The 22433-nt window shown below is 36.6% G+C and overlaps 1 protein-coding gene across 1 annotated transcript in view; it reads left to right on the top strand.

The window, feature by feature from the left end:
* The first annotated feature begins 960 nt into the window (after positions 1-960).
* LOC132783581 (roundabout homolog 2) overlaps positions 961-22433 on the top strand; it is a 52823-nt gene continuing 31350 nt past the window's right edge. Inside the window, 1 exon segment of the mRNA XM_060788834.1 lies at positions 961-1797. Coding sequence (XP_060644817.1) covers positions 1680-1797 — 118 coding nt within the window. The 5' untranslated portion in view covers positions 961-1679.

The following is a 22433-nucleotide window of genomic DNA, read 5'->3' as shown; positions in this document are numbered from 1 at the left end:
TATTCCATTGATTTAGCTGTAAAATATACCCTTGCCTTTTTTCTAACTCTAATGTATGCTAATTAATTTGACAGAGATTAGTATAATATTTCCCAACTGTTTCGAACTTTTTGAACAAATTCGACATTTAGTATAGTATGTTAAAATTAAAACGAATCTGTTTTCTACTGCAAACATTTTTGCGCCAATTTGCGCCAATTTGCATGCATTGGCATCTAACGGTTTTTGCGTTGGCAAATATTTGAAATTCCACTCGTTACTTTTCGAAAACATTCTCTCGCTCTCTACCAACAAATTCTCTCAGTCTCTTGGCAAACACAAATGTCAGCGCCTGGGAGCAGCGGAATTTACCGAACTCCGAATAATGTGACTCTTTGCGCGAATGCGCAAACTCAACATTTTTGCCGGCAGTCTAGAGATTCAGCAACAAATGTTGTTTATGCCACACACATGCAAACACACACACACACACACTCTCAACTGATAATAAACAAAACGTGGCAAGTAGCAGTATATTGAAGCAATGATAAGAAGGGACTTACCACATAAAAAACAGAATTTTTTTGTAGCAGATTAGGGAGAACACTGAAAGTATATAAATGTAAAAATCAATTAGTTATTTATTGTTTAAATTTTTAACTTAAATTAAATGTCTAAAAATAACTTAATACGTGCAGTAATAAATAAGCGTAAAGTGTTACTGAGCTTGAGGGAGTTACAAACAGCTGATTTGTGTGTTGCCTGCAGGAATTTCGCTCGTCTCGTTACTCCGAAAACCCGAAGCACGAATCCGGTGAAATTTGCCGAGTGCACAGGCAACAGCCGAAGGGAAAAACTCACCACTGTTGCAAGAAAGAGGATGGGAAGAGGGTCAAAGGGAGGCGTAGCTGTAAACTGTTGGCCGTTGGCTGTGGCACAGACAACGAGGAACTTCGACCAAGCAATTCAGTTGAGTTTTGGTTACTGCCGCCAACGGTTTAAACGCTTTGCAGCAGCGCGTCGCGCGTGTTTCAACAACAAAATTTGTCGCCACTTTGCCACAGCCACTTGCCACTTGCTACTTGCCACAAACATAAACAAAACAGTGTTGGGAGTGTGTTGCCGGTGCGGTTCAATTCGATTGGAGACAGCAAAGAGGAAAAAACTCGGTTTTAATTTAATTGTTTGCGAGTGCCTTGGCAACAAATGCGTGGCACACGAAGCACAATGCTCGAGACAAGCTGTGGCCACCTGGTGGCAAGAACGATGCTGATGCCGCGCAACATTTTGGTGGCAAACGGAAACGCAAAAGCAAACGGAAACGGAAGCATTTAAGCAAAGTGGCTGCTTTCAAGCTCAGCGACTGTTTGCTGCCAACACACAAATCTCGCAACATGTGTGCAACGGCAACTCTATCGTAGTGTGTGTGTGTGTGTATGAGAGTGTGCGAGTGTGTGTGTGTGTGTAATGCTGAGCGCTGTCTAAAGCCGGGCCCAAAGTTGCAGCAGCAGAAAACTTGCAATCAAATACGAAAGCGAATACGAATACGAATAGTACGAAAACGAATACTACAAAAAAAGTAAAGAAAGAAAGAAGAAAAAAGTAGAAAAGAAATCCTCACAGCAGCAGCAATCCTTTTGTGCCTGCGTGTGTGAGTGTGTGTGTGTATCGGAGTGTATGTGTGTGTAGCAAGCAAATAAATGCTTTTGCAACGCTTTTTTAGCCATTTTATCTCAAGTCGAAATACTGTAAAAAATTGTAAAATGGATTTACGTTTCGTATTCATCGTTTTCCTGCTGAAGTGGACGTATGCACAAGGTAAGTCCATATCACGCGCGAGTCCTTTTTTCGCCTCCTTCTTCTTCCTTTGTATACACCCCCATCTCTATGTGTGTGCGTGTTGCACTCTGTTTGTGCAGCTGCTGTAGCTGCTGCTGCTGAAGTGCAGTTTTCTAGGATTTGTTCAAGTGCTGCCGCTGCGGCTGTTGCAAATACTCGTGCCATAGAAAACGTGGCTCAGAATCCACACATGTAATATGAGTATTTATTATATACTCACACACACACACCCTCTCTGTAATGAGGCGCATTTAGCTGAGGCAACAGAGCGGCTGACCTAAAGTGTGTGTTTGCGTACTTGCCACACGTACAAGTATTTGCGGGCGGAAAAGTTTCGCAATTCGAGTAAGAAAAACTTTTGAATACAAATCCAAATGCTTTTTATTTTCCCTTCTCTCTCTCTCTTTTATTATTGATGTTGCGACTCAAATGTGAAATGTGAAAGGTGCCCAAGTGCCAGGTGTTTTGTTGTCGAGCACTCAGCAACAACAGTTCGAATGTATTCTCAAGTATTTAGCTGTATTAAGCAGCATCGAGAGTTGAAGCATTTCCGAGTGCTTCTCTCCCATGTCTGAGGAGTTGATAATTAAGTTGACTAAGGAAATACTTCAGTTGCTTCAATATCGTTGATAAAAAATAACAAATGTAGGTTAAGCTGAGAAAATCTTGAAAATATTTTTATTGCTTGTCTATTGCTGATAGTTAGACAAATTAAGTTTAAGCTAAGCTGTTGTTATTTCAGTTGAGTTGGGAAATAGTTCTATAGCATAAGTCAAGTCACTTTAGCAATGCATATCACATTAGTCTAAAAGTTTTTTTTTTAATTTTTACTTAAGTCTATTCTCTTTTTTTGATGCCAATTCAGTGTCAGAAAATTTGAATAATAAAAACAATATTTGAATATATATAAACAAGAGTTTTCTAATGTGAAAACGAGTTTTATGATATTATAATAGGCGTTAAAGCCATCACAAATCTCAAGCTTACTACAACAAAAAAAAAAACTGAAAAAATAACTACTTTGGAAAATGTTTCCATTATGTAACTACCATAAATAATAATATTAAATAATATAAAAATAATAAAAAATAAATATCCTATACAATAAATATAATTTTTAATTCAGTTGCTTTAATAAACAATTGAATATTAGATATTTCAATATTCTGAACTCAATTTCTCATAAATTTTTGCCTCACAATTTCTGCGTCACCTTTACAAATTTCTAGCTCAATAAAAATTGAATAAGACTATATAGAAATATATAACTCAATAATAGAAATAATAGTAATAACGAATGGAAAGAGTATAGCTGATACGCTAACTAGAATTTTAAACTCATTCCTATTTTATAAAATATGTATTCTCAACTCAACGTATTAAATTTCTTAGCACAAATTCCCTGGTCACGTTTGCAACATTTGCCAAAGTATCTGGCGTCAAAAGAGTGCTTTAGTTACTTGAACTAGCTTAGCTTTAGCTTAGCAAATATATATGTTCATATATGAATGTATGTTCTCTGCTTGAATATATCTCATAGTTAAGTTTCACTTAACTCTCATTTACTTTCGCCCAAATAAACTTATTTGCTTGGTTTTCATACGAAAACTTTTGCCAGCCACAAAACAATTTCCGCACAGTGACTCCCCAGACTACTCTCCCACTTCCCCTTCCCCACCCCATCCCTCTTCCCTTTACTCCAGCTGCTCCCTAGCTGCTGCCTAACAACCCCCAAACAAATTAGGCAAAAAAAGAAAGAAGAAGAAGAGCATGAAATATATAGTATATGAAAAAGAAGAGAGTCAGAGTTAGAGCCCCGAGGCCAAAGCAAATTATGAATGAGTTCCTGTAGCTCTCGCTCTCATATCTTTCTTTGCAATTTCGGTTTTTCGTTTTTTGTTCTTGTTTGTTCGCTTTTTTGGACTGTTGCATAAAATATGCGCATTTAATAAGCCCCCCGCACAAAAAAATGAATGAGAATGTTACCCGAAAAACAATAAGAGGCCATGTAAATGGCGACCCTCAAAAATGAAGCGAAGCGAAATTGGCGCAAAACGGAAACGAAGCGACATAAAACAAAAGCGTTTTACCGCAAATATTACAAAAGATATATCATACAATATATGTATGTATGTGTGTGTGGCACAAAGCAATATACTACATGCTGTATTATATTTTATTTAATTTGAGAGCTTTTGCTACTTTTTTGAATGCTCAAATTTTTGCACTTTAATACCGTGTAAAAATAGTGAAATGAGCAACTTTCGGTAGTTCATACTTTCAAATTCCCTTTCTAGGGTATCTCTCGGTCGACCCGCATTCCCCAAACTTTTCATCCACTTGTTATCTCTTGTCATTTTGCCTCGTTTTTTGGTTAAGGGCTCTTTTATTATTATGTAGTTTGATGCATGTAAACGAATTCAATTGAATAATATCCTGTCATTTTGTTGGGTAGCTTCTTCCTCCGCGGCTCGTTTGCCATGTCAAAATTTTTATCAGCGCACGGAAAAATTTCGCCATGAAGCAGTAAATAAATAAATCCACACACAGAACGTTCGAAAGGAGCAAAAAAATCGCTCTCATACACACACACACACACACACATGTGATGCGACGCGCTGGAAAGTATGCAATAAATTTTTGTTGGGCAACATTGCAAAATTTATTGGCATTTTAGTGGCAGCAACGCGCAGCGATTCAATGTGAATGTGTTGTATTGGTGTAGCATCAAATAAAACAAATTAAATACTTTACTTCCTTTACTTTGTTTACTTCTTTTTTTTTTTGCTGGCAACTTTTGTTTTTACTTCGGTTGCCAAAGTTTCAGCCTTTTCTTTAGCCTTAATTTATAAATTATTCATTCGGCATTGGGAAGCACTGGGCCAATTATCATTTTCATTGCATGAACTGAGGGCTCAGCTGTTGTTTGGTCGACTACCAAAAGAAAAAAAAAGTAGGCTAAAGCAAAAGCAATGCAAACAAATACGGAACGCAAACAGAACGAAAACACAGACAGCAACATAGCGCTCATACGACTCGTTGGCCCACAGAACAAAATTAATTTGTATGTGTGTGCGTGTGTGTGTGTGTGTGCGTGTGTGTGTATTGCTATCTTCCTCTTCTACTCTGTGTGAGTGCGTGTGCGCCTCTCTATATTTATATTTGTTGCTGTCTTGCGCCTGGCGGCCAAAAGCGTCGGGCATAAATTTATTTGGCAAAAACTTTCGCAGACCGGAATATTAATGAGTATTTAACCTAAATTGTTGCCTTTGATAAGTGGCATGAAATGTTGCCCGCCGGTATCAATGTGCCCCAGACAGTTATCTTACCCCCATCATCATCATCATCCCACCCTTCCCTTCCCTTCCCTTCCCTTTGCTATCTATTTTGGCTACTTTAGTATATGTTAACATGGGCTGTGCTCTTTGGTGCGTTAAATTAGTGCAGAAAAAAAGGGTTTGAAATTATTTTATATGGCCAAGACAATGCTTGCCTTTAAGACTCGTCTTAGCCAAAAGGGTTTCCTCGGCCCTGGCAAATAATGACCAGCAATTCAACCTGCTGTTGCTCAGAGTATTTTCCCTTTGTGTGTGTTCCTACTTAATTGAGACTAAATGCGAAATTATATCAAGAAAAGGTATCCGTACTTTCAAAATTACTTGGCAACCATTATTTGCCGGCAGTTCAACTAATTGAAATGAGCTTTTTGCCGTTTATTAGATTTGCCAATATGAAAAATAACTAGAAGACAAAAAAAAGGGTAAGAAGATTATAATAGATTATGTTTGATTGATGTGCGGCAGGTTTTTCAAATTGAAACTCAGATCTTTAAATCTTTAAGCTTCTAATGCATTAAAAGCTTAGCAAAAATTTAATAATTTACATCAGATTTGTACTCAACTGTTGTTGATAAATCTTGGCAGAAATGCAGCCAAGCAAAATTGTGGAATTTAGTTTTAGGAATAATTAGTGTACGCATTCGAATTGTACATAAATCAAATGCAGTTTATTATGTCCAACTTTAATTTAGTTGCCTATGAGATGCGTCTCCATTTAATTGAGTATCAATTTGAGGAACAAAAATGAAATTGCTTTGCCTTCGGGGCAGTCAGACAGTATCGAATCATAGAGAGAGACATTGGCAAAATTTTAATTAATTTCTGCAGCAATCGGATTGCCTGTCATAATACAAATAACATAAATACTCAAACACATAAACACAGAGAGAGACACACACAAAATGCACATAAATACACATGTCCTTAAACAAACAAATCATTAGGCATAGAGAGACATTTATTTATTTATCTAACGTATCTTTTATGACAGTGTGTGTGCAGTATGTGAGTGTGTGTGTGAGTAAACAAATAAACAAAGCCACATGCAGCTGGTCATGCAGGAGACTCGGAGAATCGATTGTTGCCTCAAATAATGGCAAAATTTTGATTAACTTAATTAAGTGATTTCTCCTCGATTTCAACTCACACTTCGACCTCCGTCTATAATAACAGCGAGAACAACAACAACAACACAATAGCTACAACGTCGACAATGCTTATCAACAGCAATTGCTGTTGGTGTTGCTGTTGCGCTAATCCGGGCACAGCTTGACATGATTACCCGCTGAGCCTGAGCCTTTGTGTGTGTGCTACACACACACATACAAACTGTACGCTTGCCACATGAAAACATATTTCATGGCATTATGCGCAAAACTAGGCCAACAACAGCAAAAGCAACATCATCAAGCAACAGCTAGAAAAACAACGACCAATTGCGCTTAATGAATTGAGCTAGTAAATTTTGCTGAAGCAGCTGCCGAGGCGCAACACGGCTATCAAAAGTTTAAAGTGCCTCAGAAATGGTACAAAAAAGCGAATACGGCGCCAAAGTAAAGTACAAAATAAAAAACGTAAGGAAAAACATTAAACATAATTAAAACAGTCGAAGTGTTGATACACTTTGCAGTTAACTTTGAAAACATAATTGTAATTAATAGAGAAACTTGGGAATTGAATGAAAATAAGCTTTGAGAAGAGTCTAAGCAAATGATTATTTCAAAGATATAGAGCGATGATTTTTGGTACATACAATAATAACTATATTATTTAAGATTCCTGATTAAATAAAAATTATAGAACTTATTTTGTATTGGCAAAAAACACCTACTTTCTAGTATATTTTTCACTCAATGGTATATTTTGAATGTAATGTCTTTATCTATATACTACATATAGCTTTTGTGTATATTTTTAGTATTTTTCGTATTAATATAATATATTTTGAAATCAATACCGCAAAAATTATTATAGCAAATTTATTTAAAACCTAAAAAATCGAATAAATTAAGAAATATAAAATTTGCATCATTTTACAATATTCAATGAACATACTAAAAATTCATAATTTTCTTCGCTGAACACTTAATATTTTACACACACATAATTTGTGCACTCTTATTGGCTCACATTTATAAAAGTTGATGGCAGCCAATTTTAAATTGTTTATAGAGCATATCATATTTAATATGCCTCATTGAAATGTTGCGAAATAACTTGAAAATGGCCGAGAAAACACAAAAGCAACAACAACAACAACCGCAACAGCAACTCGGACATAAACAAGTGTTGAGCATATTTTTTTATGGCAACTTTGGCATTTCACTCCTTCTTTATTATTATTTTTTTTTGTTGTTTTTCGTCGTTGTTCTTATTGCGGCGACCCTGGCGCCAGAGCAATCATAAAGCATTGAGTGACCGACGGACAGTCCGTGTCTGGGTCCGAGACCGACACTGAGACTGAGGCTCGGGTTAAGTATGCCGCAAGGCGGAGGCCGGACGCAAATGTCTGGAGGAGTCTCGAAGAGACGCCGTCAGCATCTCGGGGCAGAGAGCAAGAGACTGAGTTTGAGTCTGATGCTGGTTGTTGGCACTTGCTCGCATTTCTCGCGAATTTTTCAAATGCTTACCCTTTCGACCCTTGAGCTATGCAAACGAACGTCAAGCAAACGCCCCCGCCCCAAAGTGTCATTGACATTTTAATGTGCTAATGAAGATGAGGGGCACAGCATAGCATTAAGAGCAGACAGCGAGAACAGCGACGAAGCAAGCAAAAAATATGCTAAAAAATATATTATGAAATTGTTATAAAAATAGTCAGAACACTGTCAACGCCATCGTCAACGTCAACGTCGTCATCAGCTTCGTCGTCAGCGTCGTCATCCTTGTCGCCTTTGACTCGCGCTTCTCATTATGGCGAAGTGCGGTTTTTAATTTTTATTATATACGTACACAATTTTGTACACTCTCTTAAAGGCTGCTCAAGGACTTGCGGTGTTTATGAGTTGTTATGATTTTATTTTACATCATTTCGCTACGCTTCTCTCTTCTCCTTTCGTTCGTTCGTTCGTTTCGCTTGCAGTCAATTATGTCAAAGTTGTCAATTCAGTGGGAAATTGCAAGGGCTTTGGCAGTAAGCAGCTTTTGCAAGCAGCTGAGTTTTCAGCACAAAAATAAAAACAAATGTTAAATGTAGGTTATGATTTTACGAGAAAGAATATTGCAGCAAAACTTGTCGCTGAGTAAATAGAGCAAATTGCAATCAAAAATGTAAATATAGTTTTTCCGGGCATTAAAGTCGTTCGAGTTGTTCTCAAATAAAAGCTGCTTTAATGCTGAAAAGAAGTTTAGCGACAAATACGGAAATATTCTTATTATTAGAAGCAGTAAAAAATGATGATATTTAAAGCTTAATGTTTATATTCACTGTATGAGTTTGATGTGTTAAAAATGCTCTAATACTTGTAACTTCCTTTCTTATAAGATTTTTCTTAACATTTCTATTCTATCCTTCAATTAAAGAAATACTTTGTATTGTTTTGGCTGACAGTCTGGTATATTTTATACTCTAAGGTATTTTTAAAATTTAGAATAATATCGATATACCAAATATAGCTTTCGATATAATTGAGTATTTTTGTGGTATATTCTTGAAATAATTTCAGAATAAAATACATTCTTCGACATATCTTAGTATTTTTCGGTAGAGTAAAAAAACTAAAGTCTTCATTATATTTTATTATTATTGTGGAATATTTTCGCTAGCGGGTATCTAATAGTCGACCACACTCAACTGTAGCTTCCGAACTTGTTATGTAATGAAATTTCAATATTTAAAGCTAATTATTGTATATTCTGTATTAAATTCGGGTGTCGTAACAGTCGTAGCTACATTTAAGTTTTTTCTACTATTCTTTTCTCTTCAACATTTTTCCATTTCCCAACGCTACAGTTCCCTATTTGCCGCCTCATCTTTTTAGGCAATTTTAAATATTAAAAACTGTACTAAAATTGTAGTCTCGCTCCACAAAATACACAGCGAGCCCCCAAAGAGCTTTAACTATGCCTTTAACGTTCCATCTACGACGCTAGCAGCGAGACAACCGAGGCAAAAACTGAGGCACTTAAATTTTAAATGCCATGACGCAAAACCCATTTTGTTAACCCTTTACTCCCAGTCTCTTCCTCTTGCTCTGCCTCTATTGTATATAAGTGTGTTTTTATATATACATATATTGTGTATATATTTTTATGACTTTACGCCGACGAGTCATAATTTTTGCCAACTCATTGCCTTTTGAGCCGCAAAAATCTCGGCAAGGCCAAAAAGTGACGCCTCAAACGCCGCGCAACACTTTTTCTTCTTCTCTTCTCTTTTTGTGCCATTTGTTGCTCATGTTTCCCGTTACCCGTTGCCTGGGTTAAAGTAGTCCTAGTTTGATGGGCTCAGCTGTTGTACCAGAGAGCCGTGAATAATTTATCAACGTCAGCAGAGGCGATGATGAACGCCACCCAAATGCCAAGCCAGCAGATTGTCAAGTCTCTCCCTCGCTTCCACTCCTCTTCTTGTAGTAAACTTTCTGCTGGACTATCTGCGAATCGATATGGCTGGGGACTTGTTGGACCGAGTCGGGCCCGAAAGAATGAAAGAAAAGAAAAGAAATGGCCATAAAACTTGAGCTTTTTAACAAGCAAATCAAATGAAATGAATGAGCATCCAAAGACGATATGCTGTCCGTACTTTATGAATGGACTTCGACTTTGGACTGGACTTCGACCGTATCCTGTTTAAGGACAACACAGCTGACCTTCTCTTTCTTTCTCCTTTCGAAGTCAAGACGCTTATCAATGCTAAGCATTTTGCTGCTTTGTGTGTGCGTTGAGTTACCTTTTCTCTTCTTTATTCTCATCTCTCTTTGTATTATGTTTGTGTGTGTTTTTTTTCGGACAGGACATTTTATATTTATTAAAAAAAGCGTCGGCAATTCGCAACGTTGAGAGGCCCTAATAGGCATCCGGTCATAAAAACATGAATTGTGGCTCTTAGCAGCAAATCCAATTGGGCATAAATCGGCTTTGTTGTCCTCTACATCGGGGGGGAAAAAACACATGAGCACATACATAAAAGACCTGAGGTCCTCGTTCGCTCGTTCTCCCAATTTAATGGCATTCAGAGAAGCAGCTCGGAGCTCGGAGCTCCTGGCTTTATTTTATGTACATTTAAGCACAATGCGCTTATTGACTTAATGACAAATGTTGTTGGCCATCAATGAGGGCCACCGATAAGATGCCTCGTCCTTAGATCACTTCTGGCTTCTGGCGCTGAGTCCTGCCTGGTTACCATTGGTAATTGGCAAAGTGCTTCAGTTGTGTTCTGCCCCGTGCTGAGCATGATAATAATAGAAAAGATGCACTGCAAATTGCATTGCGGCTGTCATCAGCAGCCTCTTTTCCGTTCCTCATTTTGCCTTACTCCTTGCTCCTTGCATTTCGTACTGTGTCGTAGTCCTTTCTAGTTGTCACCCCCAAACAATTCAACTTCAAGTCTGCCTTTAGCTATTTTTTCAAGGATGTTTACAAATTTACAACACGAAAGTGAATTTTCTTTCAATTTTGTTGCGCAGGAGCTGCAACGCCAGCAGCAGAAGGAGTGCTGAGTCCTGAGTCCTGTCGACTCAACTCGACTCGACTCGAGTTGAATTCATTCGAGTTGAGTTGAGACGAGTCGTGTCTGCGTTTGCGTCTTCTCTGCCTGCCAGGCAGGATGCGCGCCTAAGTAGTTTTTGTATAATTGCACTCGTCATTGTCGTCCTTGTCGACATCCTTGTTGCTACCCCTCGCTCATCGCTCCTCGCTCTCCTCTATCCCTCTCTCCATTCCCTCGTCTCATGCCTCACGGCAGAGGAACAACAACAACAGCAATTAAGGAATGTTAACAAGCGCACTTTTCAACTTTGCTCGCGGCTGTTGCACTTCAAAGGTGTGTATGTGTGTGTGGTGTTATGTGTGTAAATCTCAGTATGTGTGTGTGTCATTGCGCCTACCAGACGTGTGTTAACATATTTGCGACAGTTTTGCGGCCGATTTGAAGAGGCATTTGCATTTGTATGTGAGTGTGTTAATGTGTGTGCATAGCGACATAGTTTACCTAGGCGAAATGCTCTATAAATTACATTAGAAGAGGTATTTATGATGTTCCGGAATCTCTGATCACTTTAGAGTAAGATAATAAAAGTTAAAGTTAAAGTTCTCTATACGTTATCTACAGAATCTACGATCCTTTAAGAGTAGGAGACAAAAGCAGAGATTCAGAAAATTATTGATTATGAAAGTTGAATTTGTAAGGACAAATAAATAATTTTAAAATATTTTAAATGTGATAATTAAAATTTGTTTCATATGAAATTAATTCTTCATTTTGTGATCAACAAACATATTTGTGCAATGCGAATATTATTACCAAATATATTTTCTAGACAGAAAACATTTTTTTTTAAATGTAAAACTTAAAATTTTATTATTGCATATGAATATTAGAAAGTTTCTTCTTCTTCTTCGCTTTCCAAGATATACTTAATCATCATAGCAACTACTTTTGATGGGTTCTTCTCATCCTCACTTGAGTTAAGATATCACATAGTCTGTCATTGGAGGGTTTGAGAGAGTTTGCATACTTGAAGTTTGTTTGCCGCATGCAAGTTGCGACGTCCTTAATTAAGAGTTGATTGACAAACAACGCTCTAGTCGCAAACACTTAAAAATCAATTTGTTGTTGTCTTCGTCTCATTGTTGTTGTTTTGAAGTGCTGTTGTAGGCAGACGCTATGCATGCGTAATTAAACAAATCTGAAAATAATTGAAACTTTTCGACATAAATCCCAGACATAAACACCCAGCACACACACACACACACTCTCCAAACTACACACACACACACAAACACTCTTGGTGTAAGCATACTTCTAGTCGTCTATCAGCTAAACTATGCAAGTTGTTGTTGAGCTTAAAAAATTCCCATGTTGACAATTAAGTTAGCAACAACTACAGCAACAAAAACAATAACAACACCAACGAGAACAACAACAAATGCCCAACACAGACTAAGCAACAACAAAAGCGAAAGCAAAACGCGTGAAAGGCACGCAACCCTTACAAAGTGGGTGCAAGTTGTAAAGGGCAGCAGCAGAAGAGGGGGAAAGGGGAAAGAGGTGGGACGACAGTAGCTGGTGACAAGCAACCAGCAATCAAAGGGAGAGGCAGCCAAAACAAGCGTCGCCCGCACCCACTCACACTAACACACTCACACACACAGTCAACGATGACAACTGGTTCGGGTTCCGTTAGCTGGTTACAGTCAACCCTAATTTACTTTTAATAACTTCATAGGCAAAGGCAAAGCTAAAACTGAAGCGGGGAAGCCTTAAAAAAGTGTCCTTTTTCACATGAACTAAATACACATAAAGCGTTAATTTCGATTTTGCTTAACGAGGGTTAAATGTGCCATACGCCCTCCTCCCTCCATTACATGCCCAGCTAAAGGCCAGTCTCTAACTGTGCGTATACGCGATATCGATAACGATAATTACACATGCAGACATGTCAATGCATTCAGGTGAGAAATTCAATTTACTACACAGACACGACAGACAGACAGAGAGACGACGCACTGCCAGCGGCTTAAGTGTGTGAGTTTCGTGTCTGAGCCTGCTTCATGGGTGGGAGAACTTTGTTTGAGCTTACCAAAAAAAACTTTAAATGAAACATTGAAAAAAAAGCAGAGAAAAGTTAGCAAGGAATGTGGGAAGTGAAATACTCTAACAGATAACTGAGAAATATAATTTAAGCAAACTAGTAATCACAATTATTTCAGTTGTAAAAAAAAAGAATAATTTAAGAGTTTTAATAATAACTCAATTAAGGCTTCAAACCAAAGGTAATAATTTATCAAGAATTTAATGGGAATACATTAAGGCAGATATATTGCCATCTAGTCAAAATAAAGAAGGATCGATGTAAGAATAAATGTAGAATTTAAAACTAATTAAATCAAATCAACAAATTGATGACCATATAGACAGACATTTCAATATATGTATCAAACATATAGAAAAACATTTTAATATATTTAACAAAAATATAGAAGAAGCTCTTATAAAAAGAGTAAATAATTTGGAATTTGAAGTAAAATTATTGAATATATTTCCAGTTTATATAATTTGATAAAAACAACCTAATCACAGCTTCCAAGCACATCGTCTACTTTATCAAGAATAAGATGGATATTTTAACAGATAATTTATTACTTAGAGAAAACAAGAATAAGATCATACGCAGATAATATAATACTCTGAGAGATTTGTATAGCTTAAAATGAAAGATATGATGTGTAAACAAGAATTCTAAAATTTCTAATCAAGACATCAGCAAAAGTAATAAAGATTTTTCGAGTCTAATAATTCAAACATAGCTTTTGAATAGAGTAACTAATTTGACAAGAAAATGATTAACATACAGGCTGACATTTTGCTCTCTATTGAGCTGATCACTAATATGATTAATTTATAGTAACTGCGACAAATGATGCGTTGCACATAATGTGATTAAATTATAATACCCTCAGGCAGAGTATGCATAGAGAGCGTGAAACTGAAGATGGGGCAGTATCAAGTGTTGCTGCTGTGGTGCTGGTTGCATGACTGAGTGACTTTCTGTCATGCCACACACAAGACGGGAAAGTGATGCACAAGATGAAGCAGCTGCAAGAGTGTGTGTGGGTAGAAATGGAGTGTAGAAATGGCAGTAGAAACGGAGGCATATGACAAGCTCAAGTGTCTCGCAATCGCAAATGTCCTGAAGAGCAAACCGAGCAAATCAAAAAGGCAGAAGGCACACTCACAACACACAATTCTTCAGCACTTCTCTTTCCCCCGCTCTCTTTCTCTCTCTCTCCTTCATTCTTAGTCACTTTTGCATTGTCTTGCTGGTGATTTCATGTGACGCCTGATGCCAGCAAGGATCCCTGACATGGCTGCTTTTGACAGTCGTTTTGCAAACATGTCGAAGCCATTAAGACAATCATGCGTTTTGCCTGTATTTCTAACTTTTTTTTTGTCGTTGCTGTTGTTGTGTTTTTTACATCAAGGGTGTGACACTTTTTTTTATACCCATTTCCATTTCTTTCAGTTCAGTTCAGTTTTTTTTTGCATGCTTTATTCACTGTCTGTCGCCTAAGCAAAGAGTCGCCTCTGTTTGGCAGTCTTCTACTCGCTCCTTCGAATTCAATTCAATTCGTTTCGTTTTGCTTTTATTTTCAGACTGTTTTGTTTTTGAAAAATGGCTGTCGCATCACTTCTATTGTATTTTTCGAGTGTCTGTTGTGTGTGTGTACTGCGAATGTGTATGTGCGAGTGTGTGTGTGTGTATTCTGGGTGTTTGTCACAAAGATTTATGCGTTGCAATTTACACACACACACACACACATATACACACAGAGATGCAAACAAAAAGCCGAGTAAAACGTTTGTTTGACGCTTACATTGAGTGGAATGTGGCAAGTGGAATTCGGCATGCGGCATGTGGCAAGTGGCAAGAGGAAAGGCCTCTGATGCTGCTAAAATTGCGGAAATGGCAACCATAAAGTGCCTAATGCAAGAGCTGACCACCAAAGAGGCTTCCATTCCAACATTCGTTCGCTCTTTCTTTTCTATATAACAACTTTGAGAGCCTCATAAATCTTCTGCTTATAAAGTTTTTTTGCTGTTTGCCAGTAATAAATAATGCAATAGGAATTTCAAATATATCATTAAGTAATGAAATCAACAAACATAAAAGCGAAAATAAAATAGAATCCTTAAATGCTGAATTCTTACATTAATAAATAAATATGGATAATTGAAATTGATGTATGTAACTTAAAATTAAACACGTAAAAAGCTAGAGTTAAGTGTGCAAAAAACTGGAATATTAATTTTAAAAAATATACTAAAATAATACTATATACTAAAATATACCGGAGACGGTATTTGATATATTGATATAGTACAAAATACACCAGATTGTCAGTTATAGCAGTAGCCGTTTTTTGCCCATTTAAAAGTATTTCCTCAATAAATTAAATTGAAATTAACAAAATTGAAGACTAAATATTAAAAAATGGAATCATCTCATTCAAAATTACGAAATTTAAGACTAAAAATAAATTGTAATGCCATTGAAAATAATAACCTCGAAGACTGCCAATGAACTACAATTTCATTAATAGTTATAAAATCGAAGACCAAAAATTAACTTTTATTTCAATGCGATTTACAAAAATTGAAGACTGCAAATTAACTTTTATATCAATTACCCTCAATGTACTGCAAACTGTTCCGATTGGCCCAAAAAACTCTCATCAAATTTCAACTATAAAACTAAAACATGATTATGCAATAAATTTGTAATCAAAATGTCGAAAATGAATTCAAATATGTATTATAAATATGAAAATTTATTAATAGCTAAACTTGAAATGACTTTGGCACAAATTGACTTGATATTTAACGAGAAGTGTAAACAGATTCCCCTCGCTTTCCCTCTTCAACTCTTTCATAGTAAAAACCCCACAAAAGCTAAATCTATTGCAACATAAAAAAGTTTCGACAACCAACAACTATAAAAGGGGGAACGAAAATTAAAATGAAATGCAAGGGAAGGAAGGGAGAAGGCGCAGCACAAGTTAAAAAGTAAGGACAACAACAACAGCAAAGGGGGGACCAAGGCAAAATGGGGGCGGTTATAACGACAGATTAAACCCTTCGCTTTTAATGCAATTAAGTTTAATTGAAAATTTTCACTCCAAATTATGAGCCGAACGTGTTGTTATGGAGCTCTCTCGACCGTCAAGGCATAGATAGAAAGATATAGAGACACACACACCCTCGCAATCAGGCAGATGGAAATTAACATGCACACCCACACACACACACACATACACAGAGAGACTTGGGGCATGTCCTTTGGTGCTTTGCACGTACTGCGGGCCCAGGATGAGGTCCAGAGAAATGACAGGATGAGTGAAAGCAATCAAGCGTTCAAATCACTAGCCGAAAAACCGAAGGCAGCAACTCGAAAGTTTGCTTTGATGCCGCAACTGAAGAGCAGCAGCCGCCGCCGTTGCCGCTGCCACGGCTCCAGGTCCAGGACTTTATTACAAAACAAACAAGCAGCAGGAGCAAGCAGATTGCCAAGGACCAACTACAGTTCCAGTTGCCTTGTTGTTGTTGTTACTGGCCTCGTTTCATCTTCACCACTTTGCCCGCTCGGCATTTAACTTATCTTTTATCTTGATTGCTGTTGACGATGACAAGGATAATGATGATGATGGCGTTGCTGCCGCCTCAGTCGCCACCGCTCCTTCGTTGATGTCCTGTGATTTTAGTTTTACCTGGGCGTGGGGATATCTGTTTATATAAGCGAGCGAATGCCGCTTGATTTTAATTAGCATTTGACACAGCAGCTTAACACGAATGAAATTTCTCTGCTCATCCTGAATGAGACGTGGTTTTCCTGCTTGCCAGTTGATGGGTGACGGGCGACGGATAGCGGGTGGCAAGTGCCTTCATAGGTGGGTTTGTTGCGCCGGCTATTTGCTGTTTAATGAGCCATCACACGAACTGGAATTTCAAATGTCCCGATGTGCAAATAAAAATATCGTGTGGCTGCCTCTAACAATCTTCCTTGATCAACCATACTATAATTTTACGATGCACAAAGTTTTGTGACCCTTTCGGAAATTATGTAAAACAAAAATAGAATTCCTTTGATTATAGTTCATATTTCAATACTCTATACGAGAATTTTGGGTGACACACTTTCAAACATTTTTCAAGCGGAATCGAATAGAATTCCTTTGTTTATAGTTCCTATTTAAATAAATAATAAGAAATTTGCAATAACGAATTTTATTCATTATAAAATAATAATAATTGTATTGAAGTAGTATTATTAGCCACCGTTCTTTTTTCTTCCTATTCATCTTAGCGGAATAGATATTTTAGCTCTAAAATTTGCACATATTTTCAGTACAAAATTATTTGCCAAAAGTTTTCTTCAAGTCTAACATAGATAAATTATATAAAGTTATTGCAATTAGCTAAAGTGTTTTACACATTTTCGCTTCAAATATTTTACACCTATTTTTCACGACAGTTTTTAGCTAATTATAATTAAATAGTTCAAAAGCTTAACTTTAAAATTTGGAAATTTCCCAGTTTTCTTATAAAAGTTGCTTAAAGTCTGTTTGAAGCAGCTGCCAACAGACAAAATTGAAGATGCCCTGTAGAGCGCACAACAAAAACAGAGACTAGAATAACAGACACACACACACACCACATTATATATGTAAAACATATACGCACACATGTGCACTTGCACCCACTTATACACACACACTTCCACCTAGGCAAACTTGTTGTACTATTTGTGGATTTTGTCGTTCGATGCGCTGTGCCGGAAAATTCAATGTGAAAACTTTGCATTTGAGTGAGTGAGTGTGTGAGTGGGTGTAGAGGGGCATATGTGTGTGTGTGTGTGAGTGCTGACTCTTGGCTGAATCGTCAAGGCTGCGAGTTTTTGGGCAGCAGCAGCAGCAAGTGCAATTGCATATACTTAGTTGTGTTTGCATCCACAGACAACGCCAAGTATTGGACACATGTTTTTTTCCACAAAAGGGGGTGAGGAAGTAAAGAAGGGCGAGAGAGGAGGGAGCAAGGCTCACTAGGGTAGAGGAAATAGAGAAGAGGGAGATAGGGTGAGGCGCCTGACTAACTGTGGTTGCAGGTGGAGCTGCTGTCTACGGGAATGTGGAGCAAAAGTATCTACGACTATCTGTCTGACTCACTGACTGAGTGGGCGTCTGTTTAGCTAGATATACGAGTGTTGCAGCTGCACACTCCCCTTTCCCACTCCCCATCCCCTTACACTGTTGTCTAAAAGTATTTGCACACTCGGTTTGTATATGTGCGAACTGAGTTGTGTGTTGCATTTGGCATTGTAATGCATTTAGTGGGCGCTCGCCAAAAGTGGGCAAAAGTTTGCCAAAGGGTGGAGGAAAGAGAGGGAAGGGGGTAGGGGGGTGGCAACCTGCCATGTGCAACTTTGAAGTGTGTCAATGCAAATGTATGTGTGTGTGCGGCGTTCAGTCTCTCGTGTGTTTTGAATTATTTATATTATTTGCACTTTATATGCAGCAGCTTGGCTCTCAGTTCAACAGGCCAACTCTCATAGCCAGACACTATATATATAAGCATTTGTATAGTGCACATTTGGATGTGACGTTGATGCCAATGCTGACTCTATCTCTCTCTTTGCATTTATTGCATTTTGCATTTAACCACAAAAATCTTGACTCCCGACATGTTTACAATTTGAATGAACATGGCAAATGTCACTCCATAATCCATGGGCGTCGTCACGAGTTACTCTCTGAAGGAGGGGTGGGAGACTCCTTCATCTACACAATTATAAAGAGTGTCAAAAAAACACCGAAAAACCAAAAAAAAAAAAAAAAAGCAATTCATTTGCTAGAACTTGTGAGTCATTGTCCTGTCTCCCCTTCTCAATCGCCGCCCAGGGGCAACCCTTGCCAGCTACTAGAAAACAGAAAAAAAAAAACTGTGCTCTAAACGTTGAGAATTTATAGCCATACTCGACTGTTGGTTCTCGTTGTTGTTGTTGCTGTTGTTGCTGTTGTTCTCGTTGCGTCGTTATGATTCATAACTAAACAAAAACTTTTCACAACATCCCCGGAAACAATTTGCTGCACACGAAGCGTTTACCAAACTTTAATTTGACTCATTTGCGTTCTACACGAAGCACGAAGTTTCCACAGGAATAACAAAATAAACAAACATAGAACAGAAATATTGTACAATTCTCTTGAAAAAAAAAGTGAAAGACTCGACTTCGTTGAGGCGACAATGATATAATCGTTGCTGTTATGTTCACAACTTTTTTCGGTGGTTGAAACTAAATTAAACAACTGAAGATTTGGTAACAGAAAAATTACTTGAGGGTGGAAAAAAATAAAGTGACGAAAAGCTGAGCTTATTTTGTAATATTGTTGATATTGTCAAGGATTAGCTGTTGTGATATTTACAAATATGACTTGGCACTTACCTGAAATAACATAAATCATACATGAAAAGAAAAATACATTAATATTGATAAAGGCAACAGAGAAATTAGATAGCATAAAGTATATTTTATTTGACCACGTTTAATGAATAAATAGGATTAATCGAAGAGATAATAATAATTTAAATTCTTAATTCAAGACAACATTACCGTCTTTGTTAAATTAGCCTACCTTAAGGTGAGGAATAACAAGCGTAATTTTTAAGTTAGATTCGTTAATTTTGGTACAGACTATAATAACTATAGTATTTTTAATTTCTGAATATTTGGTATCGAATAGAAATTGTAGATATTATTTAAGAATTATGACAAAAAACGCCTACAGCAATTGGGAATTAGTTGCTTTGGCAAACAATCTGGTATATCATGAACTCTATGGTATAATTCGAATGTTCTACTTCATCGATATACCAAATATGACTTTCAGTATATTTTATTATTTTATAGAATATTATTTGGTACATTTGAAGAATAATAAAACATTATTTCGCTTTTATTTAAAATGGCATGTTTAAGTAGCGGTGTATTTAAAATCCAGTACTTCATCGATATTCCAAATATAACCTTCAGTATATTTTTGTATTTTTGCGATATATTACTTGAGATATTTTAAGAATATTACTGCACTGTTTTGCTTTTATTCAAAATTAGATCTCACATTTGACCTCAGCCCTCCTACTTATTTATCTTCAAGCTATAACAAATAGGATAGATCGTTAGGAATAAAATACAAGATTCGACATAACATTATATAACATACTTATTAAATTTGTTTACCAAACATTTATTAATATTAATTAAAAATATCTATAAACTATGTAATGGAAGATTAATTATCTTTGAAATAAAATACTAAATATTTTCATAATCAATAAGTAAACAAATCAAGTTTTACTTTTTCTCATTTTTTCGGAAAATAAATTCTATGGCAATCAATCTAGTTTGCTGCCAATTTGCCAAAATTTGAGTATCAACTTTTGTTGCTATTTTGCCATGAAAACTTTAAGGAATCCAGTGCTGAAATATGCACTTGTATTGAGCTGAATTTACTTTCGAGACGAAGCTAATTGAAACTTAGTTTGTGTTTTGCTTTTGTTGCGTGAGCAGCTGAGAAATGCAGCTTCATTAGTAAAATGAAAATGAAATTAAAATCACTTTAACTTACATACATAATTATAAAGCCTTATTTCCCTCACTTCCAAATATTTTTGGTTGAACTTTCGCCTAGTTACACGAACACATACATATAACATTCTGGCGCCCACCTACAAGATAAATTTGCTTAGCAGCAGCTGTTTGGTTGCAACAACATACTATATACATAAATTATAGCGAAAATTTAATTATCGCACTGGACGTGCAACAAAACTACTCGTAACACAGTTTCAGCTGAGGGAAAACAGCAGCAGAAGTTGCCCTAAAAGTATGCTACTAAAACAATTAGCAACGTTCTAATTAAAACAACAGTCAAAGAGAGAGAGGCAGAGCAGCGAGCAGAGCACAGCTCAAGGCTCTTTGATTGATGATGATGTAAGCCGAGAGGGGAGAGTAGGGTAGGAGGGGAAGAGGCGCTTCTTAAAGCCACTTGCTGCAAATGTGTGTGGCAAGGCGTTGAAGGCGCACTCTCTAGCTTGCTTTTAGTTCTTGGCATTGTTTTTTGGCCGCCAGCAGCAGCAACAAACAATGCAGAAAGCATGCAAATGTCTGCCATTACACACACACATACACACACTGTGGCACTCATATGTGGAAAACAAAAAGAAAATGTTTAAGGAAATTGCTGCAAATATTTTGCTTGTTAAGTGAAACCCAGTTTCCAAAACGCTTTTTCCCAGCCATCGACAGAGAATGTAAAGGGAGGGAAAAACTGCACTATGAAATTTTCTTCAGGCATTTTCCATGCCCCACAAGAGAGTGTGGCACTCATAGTGCAACGTCTTCGACGTCGTCGTCGTCGTCGACGTCGTCATGTTTTGTGTCCGTCTTGCTTCTTTGGGTTATTTCAAGTCCTTTTAGGGTCCTGGCACTTTTGCATTTTGCATAAGCGCTTGGAAATGCCTTTGTCGTTTTAGCAATTTATGCAAATTTCGTGCATTTTCCATGTTGTTACATTCTTTGTATGCTTGGCCAACATATTACACACACACACATAACCATCTTCTACTATATGTATATATTATATATGCTTTCTTATATGGACTTGTGAGTGGCACGCAATTAAAACTAAATTAGTAGGCCTCTGGGCTACCAGAGCGAATTGCTGAGAAAACTGAAAATCGAGAATGCAATTTTCAATTTTCTAATTGAATTATTTAGCTGCAAGTCGTTTCATTAAATGCACACGCTAACTTTTGGCCTCGACAACGAAAACGACAAAGTCGCAGGCGAAGCACGAGAAAGAAATGCCAACTATAATAAAACTGCCAAATCAAGCATACGCAATGAAGGCAAATTGTGGGCTTACTTACAGTTTTTAAAAAATGGAATTCATAAATAAATAAATTTGCTAAAAAAAAGTGTATTACATTTGTGATAAATTTGCGAAGAAATATTTGATAGATAATATGTAGTTATTCAAAATGCAGCTCAATTATTTTAAGTTCTTAGATAAAAGTATTCTTACTTGATATTTAATAATGAAGAGTGTAACTTAAATTCGTAAATTAGTTAGTTCGACATTAACGTTTTAATTAATATTTAGACCTTAAAATCAATTTATTTCAATTCGAAAATAATTAGCTAATTTTAATGTATTTTAATTTCATATTAATGATAAACAAGAATGAAAAAAAGTTAAAACCACAAACTAATTTTCATAAAGCTTTTAATAATTTGATGATTGAACATAATGATTAGAAGCTGCATTGAATTTACCTGGTCTTGAATATATTAGTTAACATATTAATTACATTTTTCTATTTAATTGAAATGATGTTGGAACCTAATTTATTTATTTATGAAAAAATAGCTCGAGCTAAATTTTATTTTATGAATGATTTAACTTACAAATGAATATAAAAAATAATTTTAAATGAATTTGTTAATTTAATTAAATTTTTGAATTGATTAAAAATTGAGTTCTTAACTAAAATATTTATAAAAG

Source organism: Drosophila nasuta, chromosome 2L (genome assembly GCF_023558535.2).
Source record: "Drosophila nasuta strain 15112-1781.00 chromosome 2L, ASM2355853v1, whole genome shotgun sequence".
In the NCBI taxonomy this organism is placed as follows: domain Eukaryota; kingdom Metazoa; phylum Arthropoda; class Insecta; order Diptera; family Drosophilidae; genus Drosophila; species Drosophila nasuta.
This window is presented reverse-complemented; position numbering and strand designations above follow the sequence as displayed.